The 26,518-nt window shown below is 39.3% G+C and overlaps 1 protein-coding gene across 6 annotated transcripts; it reads left to right on the top strand.

The window, feature by feature from the left end:
* The first annotated feature begins 684 nt into the window (after positions 1–684).
* On the top strand, positions 685–25,117 carry ERGIC3 (ERGIC and golgi 3). 6 transcript variants are annotated; one of them, XM_020782467.3, is made up of 14 exons: positions 685–2,230; positions 3,826–3,896; positions 5,388–5,475; positions 6,449–6,535; positions 6,807–6,900; positions 8,543–8,708; positions 10,392–10,449; positions 15,409–15,423; positions 19,776–19,807; positions 20,511–20,607; positions 22,632–22,696; positions 23,618–23,754; positions 24,104–24,159; positions 24,636–25,117. In XM_020782467.3, exons 1-14 carry the CDS (start codon positions 2,023–2,025, stop codon positions 24,713–24,715), a joined length of 1,254 nt encoding a protein of 417 aa, XP_020638126.2. In that variant the 5' UTR covers positions 685–2,022; the 3' UTR covers positions 24,716–25,117. The 6 variants fall into 6 exon arrangements, with proteins under 6 accessions (XP_020638126.2, XP_078249428.1, XP_020638125.2 ...); XM_020782465.3 differs by having other exon boundaries at positions 2,084–2,230; positions 6,449–6,568; XM_020782468.3 differs by lacking the exon at positions 685–2,230 and adding an exon at positions 2,438–2,505 and having other exon boundaries at positions 6,449–6,568.
* The last annotated feature ends 1,401 nt before the right edge of the window (positions 25,118–26,518 follow it).

Below are 26,518 nucleotides of genomic sequence, written 5' to 3'. Positions count from 1 at the left end.
TGCTCTTCCCCAGTGCTTTTCAACCTGTGAGTCTCATCTTCCAGCACTATTTCTTGTTTCATTTTGAACTGTCTCATCATTGGGTTTTCAAGGTAAGAACAGTTCCGCTGTGGTTTAACATTGCCATTTTCTGTGCAGTACCAACAAAAGTGTCACTGCCATTACCACCTCCTGCCAGTTGAGTGTCACTACCATTGCCTTTTCTGCCAGTGTCTCATTGAGCTCCTGCTGCTGCCTGGTAGCTGCTGCCCCTATCACTATTGCAACTATCCATTATCTTCTGCTGATGTGGTAGTTACCTTTGAAGAGAGTATGCATCTTAGTCTCGCGTCTACCATTCCACCTTGGGTTACCTTGCTAGGAGTCCAGGCTTCTAAGAGTCTTGCTCTAAGCTTCACTGATACATTCATGCCCCTTAGCCACATTAAGGTATACATCAAAGAAGGGGATTATCAGTATACTGTAATACTCTTTTAAAGTTATTCAGTCTAGAAGTTATCAAAGGGAATGATTGGCTACAACAACTTTTTAATACTTAAAGGAGTATTATTATCTTTTCTTACAATCCAAAGGCTTATTCGTTCAGAGTAGCTGGAAGTCACACACACTTGACAGTATTTACTACCTGATCTCTGATGGCAGTTTAGAAAGACTGCAATTATGGGGAGCAGATGGAAAGGAGCAAGTAATGTAGAAACACTATGTGCTTATGCTTGTATTTGTATTTTATTTATTATATGGGCTGGAAATCAAGATGTATTTGCTTTTGTTGCAAATTAATTTCTAGAGACAGTATGAGAGGGTGTTGAAACTTCACTAACTTTAATATACATGATTACCAGCTTTTAATGGTTAGGGCTTAAATGAGCATCCGTACAGAAAGTTTTGATATGTCTTATATGGCATATATTTATTATCTTGTGTTTGAAAATTGCTGTCCCAAGGGGGGACTGGTTGGGAAGTAGAACAAAATAGCAGCATTGTTATGTATTGTCAAGTTGAAACTGACTTCTAGTGACCCTCATAGGGTTTGCAAGGTGAGATAGTTAAGGAGTGGTTTTATGAGTTCCATTCCTCCAGTGAGTATCCATGGCTGAGTGGGGATTCAAACCCTGGTCTTTAGAATCCTAATCCATTACTCTTATCTACTGCACCACACTGGGTATCCCAAAACAGCAACATAGATACCGTTCCATCTCTCTGACAAGCTGACATACCTTCTAGCCAAGTTTGTTCATTTTTTTTAACATTTTGACCCAAAAATGCCCTGTATCCTGTAAGGTTTGATGTAAGTGCATCACTAGTAGATGTTCTATCATATTATGATATGCAATTATATGTTAGAGTTGCATCTTTCTCAGCAGCTCAATTAGTATATGGATTGATTATCTTAAACTCCCCCTCTACAAAACAGTGTCCAGCACCATATATTTCTAATAAACCCAATTCAACCATAATCACCTCCACCTGAAATTAAAGATACATTCTACACAAGGTATTTGGGGGTTTCGATAACACTATGTGAGAAATGTGAGAAATCCAAAAATTCAGCCTGAGTAAATACCACTATTTATGGTCCAAAAACAACCAGCAGTGACAAAGAACAGAGTTCCCTTTCTTTGTTAGTGGGGTTTTGTTTCACATGAAATGTTGATCATAAAAATTTCACCATCTCCAAGGGGAGCAGGTTAAGTGTAACGGATCGTGCCTTCCCACTGGCATGCAGTTATCTGTATCACTATAGTTACTTCTCCTTGGAGGCAAGTTCGAGGTGGGGCCAACGTCTCAATAATCAGTCACTGACGTCTCTTACACTTATTTAATATACTGTAGCCTCTTGCGCCCATTTCTAGTCCTCCGTTGCACGCAAAATGCATTCAGGTACGCTGCACATAATACTTTAAGCGTGCAAGAGAATCGAAACTGCCGTAAGACCCGACAGAAAAGTTGAGGAATGTTTCGCGAAGAGCAGGATCTTGCCCAACCACAGCTGCGCTAAAACCTCTTTCTACACTTCTACAGATGAAAAAAAAAATTGTATCAAACCACCGACTACCTGCGGTCGATCGCATCCTAGAAGGTAAAGGGGGCGGGGCTAGAGACCGGAAGTCGGTCGTTTCTTCCGGGGCGGGAATGTCCGTCATGGAGTCGCTTTGGAGGCTAAAGCGGTTCGATGCGTTCCCCAAGACACTGGAGGATTTTCGGGTCAAGACTTGCGGCGGCGCGCTCGGTGAGGGGCGGCACGCCCGGCTTCCTGCCGCTTTCGCGGGGAGGGGGAGTCGGTGTGTCCGGAGGAGGGGTGGTGCCCTCGAGGAAGGTCCCAGCCGGCTTCAGCCTTTGGCTTGGAAAGCCGGTCGGCGCCTTGTGGTGGGACCCACCCCCGAGTGTGAAATGTCTCCCGCATCGCGTGTTGTAGACGGGGGCCTTGTATTTACTTTGATCTTATCCTTGTCATGTTGGGTCTCTGGGAAGGAGCTTCGTTCACACAGGCGTCTGTCTGATCACGTAGGTTGGAGCAAAGCTCTCTTTCCTCCCACCTCGTTTGAGGTAGTGGGGTCCTTCTGTTTGTGTTTCCAGATCTCTTGGCTAATTTACACGTGTACAGGTTTTTGATGGTCGCAGCGTCAACACAGATTAAAATATATATCTGCAAATGATGCAGCTCTGTAAATAATCCGGAATTTAGGAAACAATATCTGATACAACAGTAATTTCCGTGGGGCTAATTCCATTAATCTGTTGCAGCAAAACAGCCAAGAGGCTTGTAACACCTTAAAGATGTAGTAAGTTTTATTTGACATAAGCTTCATGGGATCATCCTTTTTCAGATGCATTCAGATGTTTAAGAAGATTTTAATTTTTAATTGGGAAAGACGTTATATTCATTCTTTTCTACCAAGACCAATATGTGCTTATCTGAGAGTAAACTTAATTAGATATATACATAATTCTTTATAAGTAAAGTTTTGAAGGATTACACATTCAGTCCATGCAAGTTTGGATTCTCTACCAGTTTAGGAAGGATTCAACCTCCAGGTTAAATGGTAACATTAGACTAAAACTGGAAGATAATGTATTCAAAACTAAGTAGATGGAAGCTTTATATAATGCTTCATTTCTATATGATTTTTGGTACAATACTGAAAAGATCTGTTACATTTTAAACACTGAATAAGTATTTGTGTAAGGCATGCTTTTTTAGTATTACACATCCAAACTAATATGTTATTTTAATTCAGTTGGGCAGTCGTCATTCAGCCTTGTGCCCCATATCTTAATAACAACCTAATCCAGAAACCTTAAAAAGTTTTCAGTATTTTTTGTAATACAGCTGATGAGTTTCTAAACTCTTCTCTTTGCAGAGAGCCCTCCAAATGTTATTTACTTTCCTGAGGAATAGCTGTAGGGTATGTTCTAGAACAGTGGTGTCGAACTGTGGCCCTCCAGATGTTCTTGGCCTTCAACTCCCAGAAATCCTGGCCAGCAGAGGTGGTGGTGAAGGCTTCTGGGAGTTGAAGTCCAAGAACATCTGGAGGGCCACAGTTCGACACCACTGTTCTAGAATGTTGATCATTTTACGCAACAGTGTTAGCTGAACTTCTTCAGCTCAGAAAGAGCCTTTTGTAATAGTGGAGTTCCATGGCCTGTGCAGAGTAGAGCCTATACTCACAACTCTCTCAGGGTATGGCTCTCTGTAATCTACACTGTAGAACGGCTGTTGTCCACCTGAGTACTTATTCAATGCAGAGCAATATTTTATGTTATGGGATGTATAAGCTGCAATATATGGCTGTATCTTACTTCTGCTTTCATTTTTATGTGCAGTGACTGTAGTCAGTGGACTCATCATGTTCTTATTGTTCTTCTCAGAGCTTCAGTACTATCTTACAAAGGAGGTAAATGACTTTTCCCCTTGTTTTTGTGCTGTCTCTTTTCACACAGAGAAACTGAATTCCTTTCGCTTAGCATACTAAATCACACTAGCATAGGCCTGGTGTTCCATGGTCCCGGCAAATCTGAAGGAACCCAATCTCTTATGGTCTGCCTTGTCAAACCTTCCAACAGGGGAACAGTCTCATCATCCAGGGTATCAATCCACAGGATTTGTCTCTCTAGGTCTCGATTCTCCCAGGGTCCTTCCTGTAATTTTTATTTTATTTATTTATTCTATTTATACTCCGCCTGTCTGGTCATTGCGACCACTCTAGGTGGCTTACAACATAAAATACATAACAAATATAAGAAAAAATTATTACTCTTCCTCCTTATCTCTCGTATCCTCCATTTTAATCTTTTCTTCCTTTCTCTCTCCCCTCTCTTTCTCCTTTCACAGTCTCCTCCTCCACTTCGGCTTCTCCCCAATATGAAGGTCTGGGTGGAATCTCCCTTCTCCTTCCATAGTCAGCCTCCTCCTTGGACACTCTTAGCCTCTCCCATGACCCAGTCCAGGGATCCTCCATCCACACCCATTCCCAGCTTGGTGGCAACTGCCCTTCCTTCCTCTTTATCTCCCCTATTCCTTCCTCAAACTCCACCCTCTTTTCCCTCTCCTTTCCCGCCTTTTCCTCCTGAACCTCCTCCATCATTATTTTCTATATCTGTTCACTCAGTTCCTCTATCTCTGTCCCTCACTGAGCGCTCTCCGCTGGTTTGGGTGCTAGCTGGGGTCTTGTCTCCTTATCCTCATTGTGGAGGAGGGACAGCTCTCCGACGAGTGGGGTATCCCTTTGTCTCACAGTATGAAATAAATAAAAGAGATGTCAGATATACTACTCTGGGTTCCTTAGAAGGCTGGGATAATACCTTTAGAATAACAAGTGCAGAATTTATGGAAAAGTTATTCAGATTTTCTTAACCGTAGTTTGTTTTTTTGTGTCAGCCTTTTTTTCCTTGGTTGCATGTGGAGAATCTCATCCCACTGATGTAAAACATACAGGGTAGCCTTTGTCACAGATGAAAGTCAGTGCTCTTGGAATGATGATGTGCCTTGGCATTTTTCCTTACCTGCTTTTGAGACCTTCCAATCAACCCTGTTTCATATTTGCCTAATCAAAAGAGAGCTGTATCATAGTGTTCTTTCTTCCACCCCCAGACACATGGAGCAGTTTTGCCTCTTTTTTTCAGTAGAGATTATGATCTAAACAGAAACCTGAGGTGTAGCTCACTCACTGGGGTCCTGAGCATATAAGTGCTCTTCAATTAAAATTCTATTAGGTAATCAGTAAAATTTAGAAATGTTGTCAAGAAACCAGTTTTGACAGTAGTCATTTATGACAGCCCCTGATCAGAATTAAATGTACCTAGAAACGTTGGGAAACAAGACAGTAAAACAATTCCTGCTGAATTTCATAATCAGATGACCTTTTCTAATTATACTTTGTTTTTAGGTTCATCCAGAATTATATGTTGACAAATCACGGGGAGACAAGCTAAGGATAAACATAGATGTTATATTTCCACATATGCCCTGTGCTTGTGAGTAAATACTGTAAAACCTGAGGTTTTAGTTATATTAAATAGCTTAATTGCATCTGGCTCTTTAGAATTTCCTCATGCTTGCTGGGAGCAATTCTTTTAGATATATCTGCATGAAGATAGAGAGGCATTCAATGTAATTTTTAAACAGTTTGTTTCCTAAGCATAAATAAATTGGAGAAATTTCTTACTCTGAGAGTCTGATCTCATGGTGCAGCATCCAGCTTACTGTGGTGAATGCCATTCGTTTTCAGCAGCCTGCAGACTTAAATAAAAGATTTGCCAGCATCTATGGTTTATTTGTACATAAGTATTCTATCCACATGCACACCCCAGATAATTTTTAAAATTACTTTAAAAGTCTGCTTGTGACTTTTTGCCCCATGGGGGTTATTCTGCCATATTTGGGGGGGCAGCACCTCTGCCCTACACCACCCCAATTTAAAAATGTTACTTTTTATTTAATAACTTTTTCCCTAGGGAACATGAGGCCTTTTTCAGTAAAAAAAAGTATTTTGTTCAAATTAAAATATTTTTTGGGTGGAGTGTCCTCTTGAGTTGGAGTGGAGTGGAACCCCTGGACTTCAGAATGTTGCCTACTCTTGCATATAAATGTACAAAGTTACTTTATAGGGACTAGATTAATTATAGAAATGTTGTTAGTTCTCAGGTAGATGGTTTCCAGATTGTTATGTGAGATCATTTAGCTAGGCAGTTCTCTTAATCACTTCCTTGTGCAGGCATATCCTTCTATTTCCTTTTATGCCTTCTAAATCTGGTTTTAGAGGTTTACAGTGAGTACTTAGAAGTGTTCCTTAGAACAATTTTGCCAGAATGTTTCTGTATTTTATTTGGCTCCTCATGTTCTTTGATAGCCAGATTAGGGTATTACAATATGTAGTTACATTGTTAAATAACAGTTTTCAGATCTCACGAAACCTGCCTTCATTTCTCCGTGTTTCTTATTTTTCAGATCTGAGCATTGATGCAATGGATGTGGCTGGAGAGCAACAGCTAGATGTGGAGCACAATCTTTTCAAGCAACGCTTGGATAAAGATGGCAAGCATGTGACACCAGAAGCAGAGAGACATGGTAGAATAGATTCACTGTTCCACTGTGGGAGCAGTACTGCAGACAAGATGCTAATACTATTTTCTTTTTGTTCTATGGCATCTGATGTTCAGGTAGCTTCAGTAACAGAGTTACTGCCAGTACCAGAGCCAGACATTTGCTCACTAGTGTTAACAGTGTTTAGGAATGCTTTATATTGATGGGTCCATGCTTACTCAGTGCTTTGCTGATACATGTCTTCTGTCTGTCTGTATTTCAGAGTTGGGAAAAGAAGAAGAAACAATATTTGATCCCAACTCTTTAGATCCTAATCGCTGTGAGAGCTGCTATGGAGCAGAGTCTGAGGACATCAAGTATGTCTTTCTTCTTTCAGTATGGCTTGGAGACAAACAAATGGGTAGGATAGAGAAATGAGTTCAGCTTCACTTGGTGGTCAAGAGGTGTTCTCCACTGTTCTGCTGACTTAAAGGAACTGGAGATGTCTGTGGGATCTTTATAATTAATGGAAGGAGCAGACAAATGGACAGTGCTTGAATTTCATTAAACCTGTTTCCTTCATATGATTACACTGAATGCACTGGCTATTTAAAAGCAATGGCATTAAGCATACCCAATTTTGCATAGTATTGAATTGCATGGATTGTTCACTGTAAATTCTTTCCATCAGTAAAGTCATAATTGCAGACAGGTTTTTTCAAGTATAAATTTGAGTAAAATAAGTTCAGATATGTGTTTGTTTTTTTTCCAGTTACTTCAGTGTTAAATCTTGTTAATTGCAACAGCAATTCTAAATCATCCAGTAGTTTCATTTTTGTTCACATAGAGTCTTTAAAGGTTTTATGCTGAAGTCATTGCAGCTGTAAGTTAGCATATGAAGTATTCTGGAGTAGGAAATGCCTTTGTCCTATCTTCTGACCAGGAGAGAGCGTGGCTTGCCCTAGAAATACAGGCTGCACTGTTTCAGCAGCAAATCTAGAGCTGTAGAAAACACTGTGGCCTTCTTTGTGGATAATTTCGGGGAGTCTAGATTGTCGAGTGCCCTATGCTACCTGCCTTTTCCCCCCTGAAAGATTTAATTTGTTGTTTGGCCAGTCCCCTGGATGTTTTTTAAAGGTGATTGTGGACTAGATATCCTTGGTCAAGGCTGCCCTGTGATATGGTACAAGGGCAAGGAGACCACTGGGCCTTTACATGTGTTGGATAGAATCCTGTTGGGCATTGAGAGAATGTAAAACTCCAGGAATACTGTAATCCAGGGGTAGACAATTAATTTCTATAGGGGGGCCACATGAAGAATCTGGACTGTGTTCGGGGGCTGAACCAACTTTATTTAAAAACAAAATGAAACAGTGATGTTATGATTGGTTTTTATTTTAAACTTGTTAGTCTTCACAAATACTAAAGAGGTTTTTTGTGGTATGTTAAAGATAAGCAACTGATGAAGTTTAGACAAAAAGCTATAAATGGTTTTGATGTTCAAAACTGTCCACGGGCTGGACAGGAGTGGCTCGTGGGCCGTATGTGTCCCTCGGACCACACTTTGCCCAGGTCTGCTGTAATCCATGATCTCCCACTTGTGCGGGTGTTGCCTTTCCTCTTCCTCAGGGATAGTCAGGTTATTCTAGGGTAAGGAGGTCTGCGTGTAATCTGCATAAAAGTCCAGACTAACAGGATCCTGGCCAAGGTCTGGGCAGTGCAGATTCTTTCTGTTAACTTTAAAAGTAGAGTCACGTTACTTCTGGAGGATTGTCATGGGACCTACATCCCTTCCTTACAGCCTGCAGCCTTCTTCAAGCTGAGAGTTGCATGGGGCTCTAGAAGGTATGCAGAAGATAATTGTTAATGCTGCCACAGGTGAGTCTCATTTCCAGTGGGAATATTAGTTTTTGTATAGAACACTAGTTTTTCCTACTAATAGTGACCATTTTCAGGCTTGTACTGCTGCGGCCATCTCATGGGTGTTCTTGTTGAATGGCATGTGTGTGTTTATTGCAGGTGCTGTAATACATGTGATGATGTGAGAGAAGCCTATAGGAGGCGAGGCTGGGCTTTCAAGAACCCAGACACCATAGAACAATGCAAGAGAGAAGGGTTTAGCCAGAAAATGCAGGAACAGAAAAATGAGGGGTGCAAAGTATATGGTTTCCTGGAGGTCAACAAAGTAAGTTATAGCCACTTTAATTATCTTACTTTGTCAGATGTATGAAATCCTTATGCAAAAAGTGGCCAAGGAACAGAGCAAACTACAGAATGCTCATAGAGTGTCCAGTTTGTGTTTTCTCCGAAAATCTAGAGCTTCCTCCCCTGTGTTCTAGCAGGAGGAAATATTAGTGTTGATTATATATATATATATATATAAATCTCCTGTGTATGCTAGAATAAAGGCGCATTAGTAATTTGTAAACCTTACAGTTGTATACTCAGAGGAATGTGTATGTTTTGCAAGCTATAATCTTATTTTTTCCTCTTCAAACTCTTGTGGTCTTGTAATTGGCGAGTGCAGTTGTCTTCCAAGTTCTTTACAAGTTTTACTGAGATTACTTGTTACTGGCAAAAGCTTAACCCTTCTGTGGCTGTCAGAAGTCTTTGACACTCGTTTTTCTCAGGTGATTAACGCCTCTGTAGACAGTCCAGCTAGTCTTGAGTTATAGTAAAGAGGGGCCAAATACTGAATGTTTCATAGCACAGGTTGTAGCGTACATGAAGGGCTAGATTACACATTAAATAGAATGAGAAAATCATCTAGAAGTAATGTGAAGGGTTGTACCTTCAGACTTTTTGTGTTTAAGAAGGTGAGGAAAAAGAAGATACCTTTTTCAAGTAGTAGAAAACTAGGCAGTGTTTATGAGTGTGAGGGACAGAAAAAAGGCCTAACCCAGCTCTGTTTATCACATATAAGGGATTCTAGCCTGTTCTTAGTCCATCTGTACTGTCAGTAGTGCTTTTAATGGAGGAAGGAGTATAATTTGGTTCCCTAGCTGTAATTTGAAGTGACAACAGCTTACCACTTTGTTTCAATTGCTGTTAGATGTGTAGCATCACTTGCAGGGCATTAGTGTGCTCCTGAATTGCATGTTTGTTACCCCTATTTAGCAAACACTTAAATAGGGAGTATGTGCTTTCAGGCATCAGATACTTAAGGTTAGATCTCTTGCAGGTGAAAAACTAATTGAGTTTGAAGGTGTGATGGATAAATCAGCCTATTTCTAGTCCATGTCAGTTGGACATATATTCAGTTGTAAATACACTCCCTTCAGTTTCTGCATTGGTCTGTGATTATTTTTATACATGAAAATCTGCATTTGTATTTCCGCTTAATGCATGCCATTTCTGTATGTAACTCTTGAACTGAAAATTGCATCACAAAAGTTAGAAGCACACAGTTGAAGGATAACTGTTCCAAACCATGTATTGGTCTGGGATGTGTAATGTTAGTTTGGTCTGCATTTTTACATAAACCAAAGAAAAAATTCCACTTTGTTGCATGTATGTTAACATCCCCAATCTTGAGGAATTTGAGAACATGAAGCATCCATATTTAAAGTTATTTAAAATGGAGCCTCATAGCGCAGTGGTTAAACTGCAGTACTGCAGCCAAAACTCTGTTCATGACCTGGGTTCAGTCCTAGGTAGCCGGCTCAGGATCCACTCAGCCTTCCATCCTTTTGAGGCTGGTTGAGTACCCAGCTTGCAATGTGTAGCCTACGTAATAAAACTGTAAACCTCCCAGAGAGTGCTTTAAGTGCTATGGGATGGTATATGAGCAGCATGCTTTGCTTTGCTTTTTATTTCAAAGCTGTTATGTGAATTGGACACCTTAATAAAATGTGGCTATCTTTTACAGGTAGCTGGCAATTTCCACTTTGCACCAGGAAAAAGCTTTCAACAGTCTCATGTTCATGGTAAAGTCATTTACATTCTTCTGAATAGCTTTTTCCAATGTCTAATTTTTTTTTCAAATTTGAAGGGGGGGAGTCATGTGGCCCCCCAGATATTGTTGGATTGCAACTCCCATCAGAATACAGCCTGGCAACACATGGAGGGCCACACTCTTCTGGTCCCTCTCCTAAATGTTAGAAAATGCTGTAATCATCATGAGTCATAGCTGGTATAGCTGACATGCCATTGCTAAAGTGAGAGAGCGCTGGCAGGAGGAAAATATCTAGATAGCATTGGGAAAATAAGCAATTTGCTTAATGAGGAAGGGGGCAGCACATAAGCAAGGAACATTTTTGCCTTCCTTGTGTTTTGGCCTACAATTGCCATCATTCCCACGATATGTCTAATGGTAAGGAAGCTTGGAACTTGTTGTCCTAAACATCTGGAGAGCCAGAGATTCCCTACATCTCTTGTAGCATCTAATTATGTGAAGTTTCTGGGGGTTTTATTTCTAAATCAGTTCTTACATCTTCATGTCTTAAGCTTAGACATTTTATGCAGTCAGTGTCCATCATCAGGTTCCTTTTGTAGGTATAGATTTGATAACAAAAATAATATCATCATAATAATAATTTAAAACGTTATTAACTGCTTCTCAACCATGAATCTTAGGATGGCTTATAGAGCATAATATAAAAATAAAGTATCTACATATATTAAAGTGATAACCAGTATATTTTAAAATAAATAGTTTTAGAATGCATGATATGTGTATGTGTGTGCATGTGTGTAGTATTAGGAGATAACTGGGTTATTTCCCTTGTTGTATATGACAGGAACTTCTGTTTGAATAGTTGGATTATGATCTAAATATTAGGACACATTGGCTGAACACTTTAGGAAAGAAATACTGTGGGCTCAAAATGCACAAAGCCTTTGGATCTATGTGAGAATCTGAATGTATTGGCTGCAACTAATCTCTGAAGGTATCTCCTCCTATTCCATGTAGGATAGTCTTTCCTGCCTGGCTCCACAGTGAAATAGTTCTTGTCAAAGCCACTGTGCAAGAGTACTACAGAATAATTATTCATATACCGTACTTCTCTGACCTGCTGACTCTTTTATCTTCCATCATATATTCTTGTCACAGTGGCTAAAATCCTGTTGAGTAATTATGCAGATGAAATGTTCTGCAATGTAAACATCAGACTGCAATGTTACTGTTTAATATAAGTGAGATGAGCTGAAATTAAATTAAATGGATAGCCCCTATCCCCACCTTCAGCTATTGAAGCTCCCTAGCGCAGCCTCAGGCCAACAGGGAAACTTTAATATCAGAAAACCGCTGGCAGATTGCTGACACCAAGATTGGGACTGCCAGTGATGCTCTAGCATTGATTTTTCTGATAGTAAATGCTTCCCCACCTCCCTCCCATGGCTTCCAAAGGCCTCTCCAGCTTGATAGGGTTCCCTAGGAAGCTTCTGAATCTGAGCAATAGGAAATGTTTAAGTTAAAGAGAAATGTCACAAGCTGTTGACATCACAGCAGTTATGTTGGCAAAGCTGTAGCAACTGGATTTCAGCCATTGGAAATGAGAGTAAGAGATACATACTATTTTCCTGATTCCTTTCTATATTTGCTCAGATGACAACCTTGGGCTGTTTCATAAGAGGATTTTCCATTCTTCCCTATCAGTCCTTCCTCCTATCTCTTGTTAAATAGTACTGTGCTTCCCATAAGTTCTCTTAAATCACCTTGTCTCTGCTATCTTGTAATTGGAATTTTATTTTACATTTTTTACCATCAATTTAAAATCATCATCATCAAAAGTATCCAAAAGCCATTCTAATTCTTTCTTCTATAAAATTCTTTCTTCTATACATCAGTTACTTGACTGCCTACATGAGGTGTCTCATCCTTCTCCATTGCAGAAACTTGTTGTTTTGTTGGTCTCATCCATTTTTTTTAATTAGCCAATGTTTGATGATAGTGTAGTACTTGTCCTTGTCATTGCATTAGCATTCAAGTTGCCCACTTGTCAAAACAAGTCTGTATAAAGTGGGATAAAGTAAAGAGTTATTGTAGATCTTCTCTGAATAACTAAACCATGTATTCTGACATCTATATCAGGATGGGCAAGTTATTGCCCTCCAAATATAGCTGGAATGCAAATGAAACGATTCTTCACCTGGCTACTCTAGCCACGTCTGATGAATGTTGCAATATAACAACATTTGGAGGGTCATAGTTTGCCCACCCTTGATTATAACCTGAAAAAGATGGTCCTCCTAATACTGAGAGACTGTTGCAGTTATATCAACCGGTATCTTGGCTTTAGGTCCTGACAGAATAGCAGTTGGTACTGCTAACATATATAGAAGAAATATTGCAGGCCTCAAGTTTGGTTCAGAAATAGCATGTAGAACATCTGACTAGTGCTGGGAAAATTTCAGGAAGTGAAATTGCTTAGGCTTCAAGAGTAATAAGCTAGCTGGATGTTGTCTGATTTATAATTTGTTACCATAGATGGAAAAATGCTGTATGCTGATAACCATTTTTTAATTGTTTTCTATAAAAAGCATTGTGAACCCTACTTGTGATCAGATATTCAGACTAAGAGGGGGACACTCTGTCAAAAGTGCCCCTGACAACTCTATTGTTAGAAACCTGAAAAAGAAGTGTCATTTTTCTACGTTTGTTTGCTTGAGGGCCTCATGGCGCAGTGGTTAAACTGCTGTACTGCAGCCAAAAGTGTGCTCAGGACCTGGGGGTTCAATCCCAGGTAGCCGGCTCAAGGTTGACTCAGCCTCCTGTCCTTTTGAGGTTGGTAACATGAGTATTCTGCTTGCTGGGGGGCATTGTGTAGCCTGCATAATTCACTTGTAAACTGCCCAGAGAGTGCCTTAAGTGCTATGGGGCTGTATATAAGCAGCATGCTTTGAGTCTTAATCTTATGCTTCATACAGTTGTATGAGAGCTACCTATAGCAAACGGAGAGGAACATGGCCTTTCAAATGATGCTCAGCAGCTGTTTCTGTCATTCATAGCCCACGTAGCCATTGGTATGTGATTTTAAGAGGAGTTGTCTGGCAATATCCAGAAGGCCATAGTTGTCTAGCCCACTGTCATGGCCATAAAACATATTGTCTCCTTAGAAGCTGTTAATGTTCTATCCATGTTAGGAAAATAGCAAGGTTCAAAGAATCTTATGGATCAAGAGAGATTCTGTTTCTTTGTGTCACTGTGGGCTTTTTCCTTTGTAAAAAAGAAATGTACAACTTCATGGTAAAAGGAGATAACAGGGTCTTGGAAACGTATGATCTCAGTTGTAGTTCATGTCAATGATCATTGCTTTCAGTTAAAAGATCCTGGCGTCTGAGGCTTTGTTTGAAGGACGAGGGAAGTATTCCTGTTGGGCTGCTAACTGCCATTTTACTTCAGTGGTGGTTATGTGGAGGGTTGCAGCTGAGTACATTAACTGTGTTAAGTACATTAACTGTGGAGAAATGTTAAGAATGCAGGAGAGGAATTTGCTACATCCCCAGATGTAGCAAATGAATCTGCTAAATGAATCTGCTTAGGTATAGCTAGCCATTAGACAATACACATTGTGTGTCTTGCTGCTTCCTGTCCTTAAACAACATCTCAGCTCTCATAACTGTTAACATTTCATTTGACACATCTTTTTTTAATGCTGTACTCTGGGAAAAGTCTAGCAGGACACAGTGTTTCATAATCCTGGAATACATTATGAAAATGTAACTGATTCTGATAGGTGCACATTGGCATCATTTATTCTTTCTGCTCAAGTAGTATCCATGTCTGCATGTGTGTCAGCCTTCAGTCATAGCTGTCATTCTAGAATAACTAGTTTATTTTTGTCCGTTTTTTCCCAGTTGTGCAGCAATTAACCAGAGATGCATGTTCCTTAGGCTAAAGGCTTCCCATGCTACAAGTGTGAGGATCCATCTTGTTATCTGTGTTAGTTGTGAAAGTCCTTTGCTATTGCACACCCCAGCATTGACTGGGCAGATGAGGGAGAGTAAGTGAGATATGGAGTGTTTCCTATTTCTGTTCTCTTCCATCCTCCAGTCATGAGGAGATGAAGGGAAGAAGAATGATGTATGGTGTGCAGAAAACAGCAACTTTTCTCCATTCTCATAATGCTACGACTCTGTCTCATTCTAACTTCCATCTTGAATGGCAGAAAAGAGGAAGTACTTCTTAGCTACAGCTCATAGTTAAACTGTAGAATTCACTGTGCAGTTACTAGTGCAAACCAGGAATGTTTAAACAGGATTAGAGACATTCACAGAAAAGGCCATCAACAGTTGCTACTCGGTATGTTGCATATCACCTCCACAATGAAAGGCAGTATGCTTCTAAATACAAGTTTCCAGGGAACTTGTACAGTTACAATAAAGTCCTGGCCAGTTGCAATTAAAAGTAGCTTCCAATCTTGAGTTATCTGTTTTGGGTTTCCTATGGGGAGTTGTACAGCCACTGTGTGAAAGAAATGCAGAAATGGATAGACATTTATTGTAATGCAGCACTTCTATTTCTTATTCGAAGGCTGTGCAATTGATATTGAGTTCTATCTTCTATAAAACCTTCTTATCATACACTTAGAGAAACAATAACTCAGCCTGCAGAGGGCTGCATGAGTACTTTAACTCAGTTGGTCATAAACATGTTGTTTTGCTCCAGAAGCAATAATTGCTGCTGTACAGTAGCTGTATGGGGAGCCAGGAATGCATCTTATGGCGCAGTGCTGTGTCTCTTCAGCTTCTCAGGCTGATATATACGTGAAGTTAAATCCTTCGTGCTTTCTTACAAATGGAGTGTTGCATGCTCAGGATTTGTAGGCAAAATAACCAATGCCTCCTGAAAGCAAAATTTATTTAAACGCTTGCCTTTGATTTTCAGTATGGAAATCTGAATATTTCTCTCTTTCTTTTCTTAACTCTGCTCATTTTTGCAGTGCACGCTGTTGAGAGTAAGTGATGCTATCTTCTTTCCTTTATTTATTCTGTACCATCTATTTTTAATCAAATTAATTTCTCCAGCTGATACTTTGCAGTGCCTGAGGGTTTGACAGAATCGGGGCTATCACTGGGGCTTGCATGCTTTCAGTAAAGTTTGGCAAACAGGTCTTATTATCTATAAAGGCCTTAATAAGAAATGGCCATTTTGGTGATTATATTGGTTTGTTCTTCAAAACTGAGCAAAATAAAAAATTAATGTGTTTACAAGTCAGTTTTCTTGTTGGCTAGGTGATGATTGTAGCTTTCACAAATAAGATTTTATTGTCATAAGTTACTTTTAAGAACTATCTGAAGAGTTGTAAATACTTGACTGGGTGTGACAAAACTGTTTTTATCCAGAGAAATCTTAAGTTTGCTTTGTAGTCCCTGTAAACTGATCTCAGACTACCCTGGATAGCAAGTTCATTGTTTAGACTGTTTATTCTCCTGGGAATCTTTCTCTTTGTTATAACAGTTTGGTAGTGAGAATGAGACCACAAATTTATACTTTAATAAAACACTTGTACTGAGTGCATACTTACTAGGCCATGGTCCAGTCAAGGCTGGAGTCTCAGTACAGGGGATCTTACAATTTCACGTGTTACTGATTGCAATTTAGTATCAAGAAAGATTAAATGTTCTCAGATGCTGTTACTGGATCTCATTATGCTGATTCTGGACAGGTGGTTGGGTTGAGGAAAGGCGGGGGGAGACTAATGTGTTGATTGAAAGAGACAAAAAACCTGAAACATAGATATACAGTGGTGCCTCGCACAACGATGTTAATTGGTTCCAAAAAATTCATCGCTGTGTGAAACATCGTTCTGCGAAACACCATTTCCCATAGAGATGCATTGAAAGTCAGTTAATCCGTTCCAATTGGAACGGATTGCCATCGTTCAGTGAAAATCCCCATAGGAAACATCGTTGAGTGAAACAATGTTTCCTATATTGGAATGTATTGAAGCCGACTCAATACATTTCAATGGCATTCCAATGTCTCTTTTCCCTCATTTAAAAGTGCCTTAAACTGTTTGAAACCTGTTTTAAATGCTTGGCATCGATAGTCCAGCTTGTGAAAGGTATGCAAACTAAATTTGGTGTTGTTCTGAGTCTTCGTTCATTTTTGCTGATTTTTTTATTTTTCCTCATTGAAATGTATTGGATGGTCCGTCCGATACATTTCAATGGAGAAAACAAAAAATCAGCAAAAATGAACGAAGACTCAGAACAACACCAAATTAAGTTTGCGTGCCTTTCACAAGCTGGACTATTGATGCCAAGCATTTAAAACAGTTTCCTAACAGTTTAAGACACTTTTAAATGAGGGAAAAGGGACATCGGAAAGAGCTTTAAAAGGGAAACGGAGATCAAAGAGCTGTTTCCGATCTCCATTTTCGCTCCTGTAAAAGTGTCTTAAACTGTTAGGAAATTGTTTAAAATGCTTGGCATCGATAGTCCAGCTTGTGAAAGGCATGCAAACTTAATTTGGTGTTGTTCTGAGTCTTCGTTCATTTTTGCTGATTTTTGTTTTCTCCATTGAAATGTATTGGACGGTCCATCCAATACATTTCAATGAGGAAAAAATAAAAAAATCAGCAAAAATGAACGAAGACTCAGAACAACACCAAATTAAGTTTGCATGCCTTTCACAAGCTGGACTATCGATGCCAAGCATTTAAAACAGTTTCCTAACAGTTTAAGACAGTTTTAAATGAGGGGAAAGGGACATCGTTATGTGAAAATCCCCCATAGGAAACATCGCTGTGTGAGGCAGCAAATTGATCAGAAAAAGATATCGTTATGTGAATTCATCGTTGTGTGAGGCACTCGTTGTGCGAGGCACCACTGTACTAACTTCCTTAAAAATCTTCTTTAAATACTGAAAATAAATCCCCATAAGAGAGAATTACACACTAATCAGTATACTATAGTACAATTGTATAAAGTAGTGTCTTCAGATGGTGCAGAATGCAGCAGCCAGACTCCTCACCGGAGGGAGAAAATATCATCACATCTTTCCCATCCTGGCTAGACTGCACTGGCTGCCCATTTGTTTCCGTATCGACTTCAAAGTCTTAATGCTCACTTATAAGGCCCTAAACGGTTTGGGACCTCGATACTTGGCGGAACGCCTTCACCCACCAAGTTCTACCCGAACCACCCGCGCGAGCCAGGAGGTGAGGCTGAGGAGCCTGACGCCGAGGGAGGCCCGGAGAGAGAAGACAAGAAACCGGGCCTTCTCGGCGGTGGCTCCTCGCCTTTGGAACAATCTCCCTCCTGAGATTCGCGCGGCCCCTTCGCTGGGTACATTCAAAACTCAATTAAAAACATGGCTTTATGTCAAGGCCTTCCCTCCTGCCAGCATCTAATTTAATTTAAATTATTTCTCTCTTTCTTTTCTATTTATTATTTATGATTTATGTTCTGTTAATTGATATTTTGATATTTTGGATTTATGTTATTATAACTGTATATTTTTATGTTAGCCGCTCAGAGTGGTATCGACTTACCAGATGGGCGGGATACAAATCAAATCAAATAAATAAATAAATAAATAAAATATCTAATCGGAAGAACTAAAAATCCAGATGTTCACATTAGCAGGACAATAATCACACCACAGTGAGTTCTTTATTATATAGAGAAAGATGAAGAACGAGCAGTGTTTTAGAAGCCTGATATGTTCAGCATCTTATCATGGATAACAGAACCAGATTATAGTAGCCAGAATTCATTCATAGTCATGACTAGTGAGAGATCAAAAAGAACAAGAATGCATTCTAAGAAAGTGGTTCTCAGTCTTGAATCCCCAGGTGTTCTTGGACTACAACTCCCAAAAATCCTGGCCAGCACAGGGAATTTTAGTTCTAAGAACATCTAGGGACCCAAGGTTGGGAACCATGTTAGAATAAAAGGGCATCTTCCAAACATATTTAAGAGTCTATTTAGTATATATATAGTGGAGAAGAAGTTACACTGAAATAGCTCTTGTTTAAATCTCACTGCTTCTAATGGGAACTAATTCCTACTTAAAAATGCAGTCAGAACTTTAAGACTCAGTTTAAGCCATTAATAAATTTAAGCTTAAAGTAAACCATGAATAAACTTACATCAACCATATAAACATGAATATGGAAACTAAGCTAATAAGATATCCTGGAAAGAAAAAAGCCCAGGGTATGAGCTGTAAAATAATACACAATATTTGGATAAGTGGAAGGAATCAAAAACTACTTGTCAGTAGTAATGTGATGGTAAAGCGCGATTGTTCCTTCTACAAGTCCTTTACACCACTGGTCCTCCAGATGTTTTTGGCAGAGTTCCCACTGCCTGTAGCCAGAATAGCCAGCGATGAAGGGGTTTTGGATTGGTAGCCCCAAAACATGTGAAGGCCACTGCTGCCCACCTTCTGCTCAGGAAAGATATGAACTTAATCGTTGTTTATAAACGGTGAGGCACACAGCAGTGTGGTGTGCACAGATTACTGAATAGAGCTTTATGCGCTTTAAAAATGTATAATGAAAATGTATTGCATGTTATATTTTAAAATGTAAATGTGGTAAGGTTGTACATTTTCAGGTTACCATACAGTATGGTATATACCCCAGACAATGAAGATTTGCCATGGCTAATGAATGTACACACAGTATTTATATTTATTACTATATAACATATAAAACCAGATCTGAGTTATTGTATGTCTGAGAGCAGAACATTTAGTATCTCTGTCTTAGATTCTTAAATCATTAGTAGCTTCATTTGGCTCGAACACTTGTGAGTGTTTTGTCTTTGTCAAGTCCCTGCCTCCTCAGGCTTTTAAAAGGTGAAGTTTTCCTGATAACTGGGATCTATAGCAATTTATTAACATCTCTAAGTACCTTGATATTATTTTGAACAACATTTTAAAAAAGGAAATCTATGTATTCAATGAGTTGTATTTGATTGGATAAAGAACTTGCTCTCTGAAATTTCTGGTAAAAAGGGAAAATTACAACCAAACTGGGGTGATGTTTCAGAAATGTTTATTTTAGACCTACCCTGAATGGAGAAATTAATGTAAGCCATGTCTGCTGATTAAGAAATCATATTGCAAAGACCCAAGACAGAGGGTTGTCCTGACATTAACCAGTGACAGAAAGAACTGATGTCCTTGCATGTGGATTTTGTGTGGAATAGGCATTGAAACAGTGTCTTCTCACAGGCCCTTTACTTGGAAAAGTTTTTGGTGCTTGTGACAATTTTGTTTTCTTCACTAGAAATGTGATATTTTCACATAAGAGAAAGAGTTTGCTAAAATGACATGATGTTCTCTGTCTTCCAGTTCATGACCTCCAGAGCTTTGGACTTGACAATGTAAGTACACTTGGGAAAACATAACTGAGATATGAATCTCTTATTCACATCGGAAAGGGTGGGACACAAGCTGAAAATGAAAGTAATTTTCTAGATGCTGGCATGACATTTGTAGCTGCAGAGATAGCTGGTTAAATATAAAATCAGAGAGCACTGTTTAAAATACGTATTTTTGTTTCAAAGACTGCTATGGAGCTTGGTGTGTGCCAGTGACTGAACTTCAGTGGCTCACTAAATCTTATAATCTCTTTTTGAAAAGTATATCTTTCGGGCATTATTCTCCTCCTTCATAACTGTATGTTGACTGATAAACACAAATATTGTGTCTCATTCCTGAGGCTTTTGCTCCCAGAGGGAAATGAGCCACATAATTGCAGGGAGACAAGTTTATTTCTAGCAAAGCTTATGCTCACTGATAAATTATTTAAAGTTGGAAAGGAGGGAAGCATTAACCTCACTCACCTTGCATAAACAGTCACAGGTGTTAAAACCTGCTCCATAATAAGGAGACAGAGAACCTGCTGATCTGGCTTCCTATGGCATACATGTGCATTCACCGCTGTTGAGGATGTGGTCCTTGCAACAGGAAAGGGGGGAAGTAATAAAAGATATTTTCATTTTTAACACAGGCATAGATAACAAGCTACTCTACTCTTTGCTGGTTCTACGACTGTTTGAAGATGTTGTGGTTTTTTCCCCTCAGATAAATATGACCCATATTATCAAGCACCTTTCCTTTGGGAGGGATTATCCTGGTATTGTGAATCCTCTTGATGGTACAGTTGTCACTGCACACCAAGGTACTGGCCTGAAAAACTAACAATTCTAAGAAAAGTTTAGAACGTTACATGTGAGATAGCAGTACATTTTAGATTTGCATGAGAAGGGAATAAATCCGAATAAACAAAGACCATCGGTCTTATGTGTGGCAATGCCACACAAATTATGTACTTCTGTTTTGACCAAAATAATCACATTTAGTATTGAGCAACTGTATATGTCTTTTAGTATCAGGAAGGAAGCGTGGCTGCTCTGTTTCCAAGAAGTTCTCCCTCTTTCTTGGACTCCGTGCACAATAGAGTGTTGTGTGTTCTTTTCCTCCATTTATTTTTAACCTTTGAAGTAATGTGTAGCCCAGAAATTATGAAGAGATGGAAGATAGTTAATTTGAGTAACTCTCTGTTGTATTCCGCTCTTCTCATTGACCTCTCCTCTCTTTCCCAGACCCTTAAACCAGACAAAGAATAAAAAGGGAAATGCCAGACAGGAAAGAAGGATTTCTCATGTTACATATCGTTCTCTGTCACCGTTTCCCTTTTCGTTTTTTCTGAGTGCCAGAACAGACAGGAAGGAAGGAAGAAGGTTGAGGTGTTCAAGTAGATAAACATGTTCAAAAGGGGATCTCCTTATTTGAGAAGTGCAGTGGGTGAAGTTGGCGTAATGAGAGATGTGGTGTAAAAAAAAATGTTTTCTCTTGAAATTTTGTGCTTCCTTTTTTCCTTCTATCTTCCACAGAAAAAAAAGCAGATGCAGTTCTGTCCTTCCCCCACCCATTTGCTATTTGCCCTTCCCACCACACACACTCACAGTTTCCTGCTTCTCTCTTGTCTTGAAACTTTGAAAGAGAAGATTGGGTAGCAGAGGGAGGAATTGAGGGAGGTATAACAAAAATATTGCATCTCATGTCTCCCCCACCTTTTCTTGCCACTCTTACCCCACCAAGAGTTTCCATCGGACACAGCAGGTTATCCTAAGGACAGAAATACGTCCTTTCTACATCCCCAATCTTAATCAGTTATTAACTGTGCAAGAACTAGAAGTGATCCTTAAGTATAAGGATGTGTTGCCTCATGCCAAGGTGAAAACCATCCGTACTGTGGTATTCCCAGTTACTATGTACAGAGGTGGTAGCTAACGGGAAAAATTCTTTGAAATAAGGTACTGGAGGAGGGGCTTTCAGATGTTATGGACTGACAGAACAATAGATAAGAGAGTTCTGCACAAAGTAACACTGCCCTGTTGCTAAAAGCCAAAATGGTACAACTGAGGCTATTGTACTTTGGATACATAATGAGAAGACTCACTACAAAAGACAGTAATGCTAGAACAAGTTGAAGGTAGTAAGGAAAGAAAAGTGAATGTAAAAATTACTGCCTCGGGTCTTGTGACTAAATCCATAGCATTTATTTGCAAGACCTGAGGAAACTATTAATTATAGGACTTTTTGGAGGCCATTAATTCATAGGGTCACTATAAGTCAGAAGCAATTGACAGCACGAAACAACAAAAAGTTAAGATTTATCACAGGTTAAGTCTACGTGGTTTGACCTTAGCAGAATTCATAGTCCCATATTAAGGTTCATGGCCTTTGTAAGTTATCAGTTGCTAATTCTTCCTTGCTGCATCTCAGTTCTTTGAATTTCTGTACATTCAGGACCCATTTTTGAGTAATAGTGCTTGAAGGATGCTCTTTATATGTAGTACTCTGTCTTCAGGTACTTGGATATATGCAGTTAACTGGTTAACTAAGATAGATTTATAGATAAATTTCTTTTATATTTTATTTTGAGGCAAATGCAACTGTATATATTAGTCATGGTTTACAAAGGGAGTTTTGAACTGCTCTCAGTCATATTAATCCTACATCTTACACGGTTGTGTTTTGCTTTTGATTCTGAGAGGAGTTTCAAAAGCAGTTGTGATATGGCTTGAACACTTGTTCTAAGAGGAGAAGGGGAAAATTCCAAGACTGTCATCTTTACAGTAGCTCTTGTAATCCCAGGTGCTTCCATCTTTATCTTTCAACACTTCATTTCACTCCTAGCTTCCATGATGTTCCAGTACTTTGTAAAAGTGGTCCCTACAGTGTATATGAAGGTTGATGGTGAGGTATGTAAGAGCCAGTTGCTTCCTTTTTTAAGTGCTGCTAGCATATATTTTTTAAATGTACAACAGTGCTATCCATATTATCGCAGTGTCTCTAACTGTGTTAGGGCTGACACGGCCATAAGCACAGAAAACAATTACCGTATTTTTCCATTTATAACGCACCTCCATTTATAAGACACACACCCCTAATTTCTTAACCCAAAAATTAAGAAAACAGCTTTGAGGATTCAGCCTCTTGGCTCAGAACATTGGATATTTTGAGTCTCTGTTGAATCTGAACCTACAGACTCCACCTCCAAGGAGGTGTGTTCCAATTGGTTTGTTCAGGATCAGCTGACATCAGTTCCATAAGGCTTGTGACTGGAGTAAGCTAAGTCTCCTGACTGTAAGAAATGAAGCCTCGTGACTTAAGGAAGCCTGTTTACAGAGGCAAGGTACAGGCCGTTTTATTCTCTCCTCAGCTGTCTCAGCTTACTTCTGTGTAAAAGATGGCCCTCAATTTTTAGTGTAATGAGTTTAGGAAAAAGTAGATGGAAAAATACAGGACCAGAATTTCTATTTTCAGTAATGTCATGGTGTTTGCTAAACTATAGATCATGGCCACACTGGAGTTCCTGGAAGGGAGGAATTGAGTTATGAGTTCATATTGCTAAGAGCCCAGAGTCCTCAAGCTACAGAGAGTAGGATAAAGCAGAAGTGTCAAGGAGTTGTTTGGGACAGAATAAATCATGTGAGGTATCCTGTGGCAGCTGGGCAGGATGGGTCAGTGAATATGGACAAGAGAGAGAAAACATTAGATGGTGCTTCTAGCCGGAAGAGAATGCAGAGTAGCTGATAGACATTCCAAAGGACATATAGTTGACATTGTATCTTGGTGCTATTCTTTTTGTGAAACTCTCTTCCATACTTATGTTTCTCTAGGTGGTGAGGACAAATCAGTTTTCAGTAACAAGGCATGAGAAAATAGCTAATGGGCTAATTGGAGACCAGGGTCTACCTGGTGTATTTGTGTTGTATGAGCTTTCTCCAATGATGGTGAAACTAACAGAAAAACACAGGTGAGTGGTTTTCTCATGACCTTGACCAATGAAGGAAACCCTAGCCTACTCATGCCAAATTAAATTGCATTTATTTTAAACTCAACTATAAAATGTGTCTCTTACATGTTCATCGCATGATATATATTTTCAACCTGGTTTTAGGATTGTTTCTTGAAGACTTGTATTTCAAGCAGTTTGATTCTGTATAAGACTACCTACCTGTTCAGTCAGGTACCAAAGTGTTCATTAACCATGGCCAATTGATTTTTTTAAAGTCTCCAAACAAGCCCCAAGATAAGGAAAAGACAATGTGCAATGGAATTAAAAGTTTCATTTAATATAGTCATATGATTTTTTTCTTGTTTAGGTCCTTTACACATTTTCTCACAGGAGTATGTGCCATTATTGGAGGAGTATTTACAGGTACTAGATTTGTATTTTGTTGACTTGAACTGTTTGTTTAATCTTCTCAGAGCTAAAGTTTAATTTGCAAGTGGTTTGATCAGTACATAATCCTTTAGAGGCATTTTCGAATCTGAAAACTTACTAATTTACAAAGAAAGTAGTCGTCACTAATATTAGGAAAAAGTCCTAGGAAATGTTAAACTGTGTGTAAAAATAAATAGGTGTATTGTTATATAAGCATCATTCAGTTCCTTTTGTGTTCTCAAAAAGAGTTTCTTGCAAATATTGTGAGTAGTATATTTCACTTTTGCTATGCCATTTTTAAGTGTCCAGTTTTAACAAACTTAGGAAACATTTCTTATGCCTGCAGAGCAGATTTCCTGGGGAGGATAAGGATTATGCTTGTTTCTTTTGTTGTAGCAACCCTGCCCATTAAATTATTTCTTCTTGGTTTGTATATCGAACACCTGGCCTGACTCTTCTCCTCTTTCTAGTTGCAGGACTCATTGACTCTTTAATCTATCATTCTGCTCGGGCTATTCAGAAGAAAATAGAGCTTGGGAAAACAACGTAAATTAATAGCCGTATTCCCCATGAAGAAACATGAAGGAATTGAAAACAGCAATGTCGATGTCTGATAGTGTGCCAAGAGAAGAGGCTTGGAAGGGTCAAGCAACACTGACAATAATTCCTTTCTGAAGACTAGGGAAAGAGGGCATTAAATTAAGTATCCATCTTTTGTGGCAGTTTAAGCAGTTCTGTAGAACATAGATTTCAGCACCTGTCTTATCTGTTGGCATATCTCTCAACTTTTGGATTCTGAAGAGCAGTGACCTCCGGAATATGGCGTACAAGACGTTTTACATGTGGAAAGCTAATATTTTATATTTAATTTGTACCCAGTGATACCCCTATGATGTGTGATTGAAGCAGTTTCTCAGGAAAAAGTTTTAATAAAGTCAGTCAATATTTGTGATTTTCCCCCCACTTGCCCATCACTACTATGCATCCATCTTTGAAATTTTTTCTTGGCAGATTCTCACTTATCAGCTCTTTGGCTTGGTCTTCTACAGAACTGGTAGTGCAGCTTTTGTCCCGAAAAAGGAGAATTATCAATTCTTAATGATTCTCTTTTAAAACAAGGCGCAGCTGACCCTCACATTTGTTTTGCTTCAGAACCAGAAGTGGACTTATGGGTATCAATTTTGAGTGTTGTCAGCAGAGGGTGCAACAGTAAAGAATGAGCTCCTGTGCTCATAGAGCTTTGCCCATCCTGTTTGATCTTCATGTATACCTTAGGAACATAGGAAGCTGCATTATACCGAGAACAATTAGTCCATCTAGCCCAGTACAGTCAACATTAACTTTTGTTGGCTCTTTAGGTTTTCATGCAAAAGTTTTTTTTTCCAGTTTTCCCTGAAGAAGATTTTGGGCCTTTATGTGCACCCTATGTGCTCTGCCTCTGAGCTACATCTACAGAGACATGTCTCTAGACATCAGTATCTTTTAACAAAGCAGTACATGAATAAAATACATTTTGATCCTTAAGAATTACAGAGGAAAAAGAATTATGATTTAATTAGTTGACCTTCCAGTTGGTATAAACATTCCTGTTTTAATTCTGTATTCTGCCAACATCTTAAATATTCCCTGCCCAGATACCTCGCCCCATCTGTCTCACATATAAAACTAGCTGGCGCTCTCTGTGAGGAGAGTGACCAGAGTGCCTCATTGTAGCAATACAGGCTAGGTATCTGGGACTGAAAATATTCATGGAGAGGTAACACAATAGGGTAGTACCCCACCCAGATTTGGTGTATTGTGTGCCATATTTATACATGGAGAGAGGTTTTTTTTAAGGTTGTTGTGGGTTTTTCGGGCTCTTTGGCAGTGTTCTGAAGGTTCTTCCTAACATTTCGCCAGCCTCTGTGGCCGGCATCTTCAGAGGACACCACTGTCCTCTGAAGATGGACACCATCTTCAGAGGACAGTGGTGTCCACCTTCAGAAGACACCACTGTCTACTTCAGAGCACAGAGTGCTGTCCTCTGAAGATGCTGGCCACAGAGACTGGCGAAACATTAAGAAGAGCAACCTTCAGAACACAGCCAAAGAGCCCGAAAAACCCACAACAACCATTCGATCCTGGCTGTGAAAGCCTTCGCGAATACGTTTTTTAAAACATTTTTGTAGTCCACCCCTAGATACACTGGGTTATTCCATGGATTTCTGCAGAAGACTGAGTAGGCTTACGGTTGCAAATTTATATGTAAACCCAGGTATGCATTGGCATTAAAACATGAATAAGTAAGGAAACTTAAGTTGAGAGCAGAGTTAGGATACTATATCTTTGTACTGAATAAAAAAACACATTTTTC

The sequence above is a fragment of the Pogona vitticeps genome, chromosome 4 (assembly GCF_051106095.1).
Source record: "Pogona vitticeps strain Pit_001003342236 chromosome 4, PviZW2.1, whole genome shotgun sequence".
Classification (NCBI taxonomy): Eukaryota; Metazoa; Chordata; class Lepidosauria; order Squamata; family Agamidae; genus Pogona; species Pogona vitticeps.
This window is presented reverse-complemented; position numbering and strand designations above follow the sequence as displayed.

Coding starts and splice junctions, on each gene's coding strand:
- ERGIC3 (XM_020782466.3), top strand. CDS start 2,023: ATGAAAAAAAAAATTGTATCAAACCACCGACTACCTGCGGTCGATCGC. Junction 6,901..8,542: donor GCAGAGTCTGAGGACATCAA/GTATGTCTTTCT, acceptor TGTTTATTGCAG/GTGCTGTAATACATGTGATG. Junction 23,755..24,103: donor AAACTAACAGAAAAACACAG/GTGAGTGGTTTT, acceptor TTTCTTGTTTAG/GTCCTTTACACATTTTCTCA.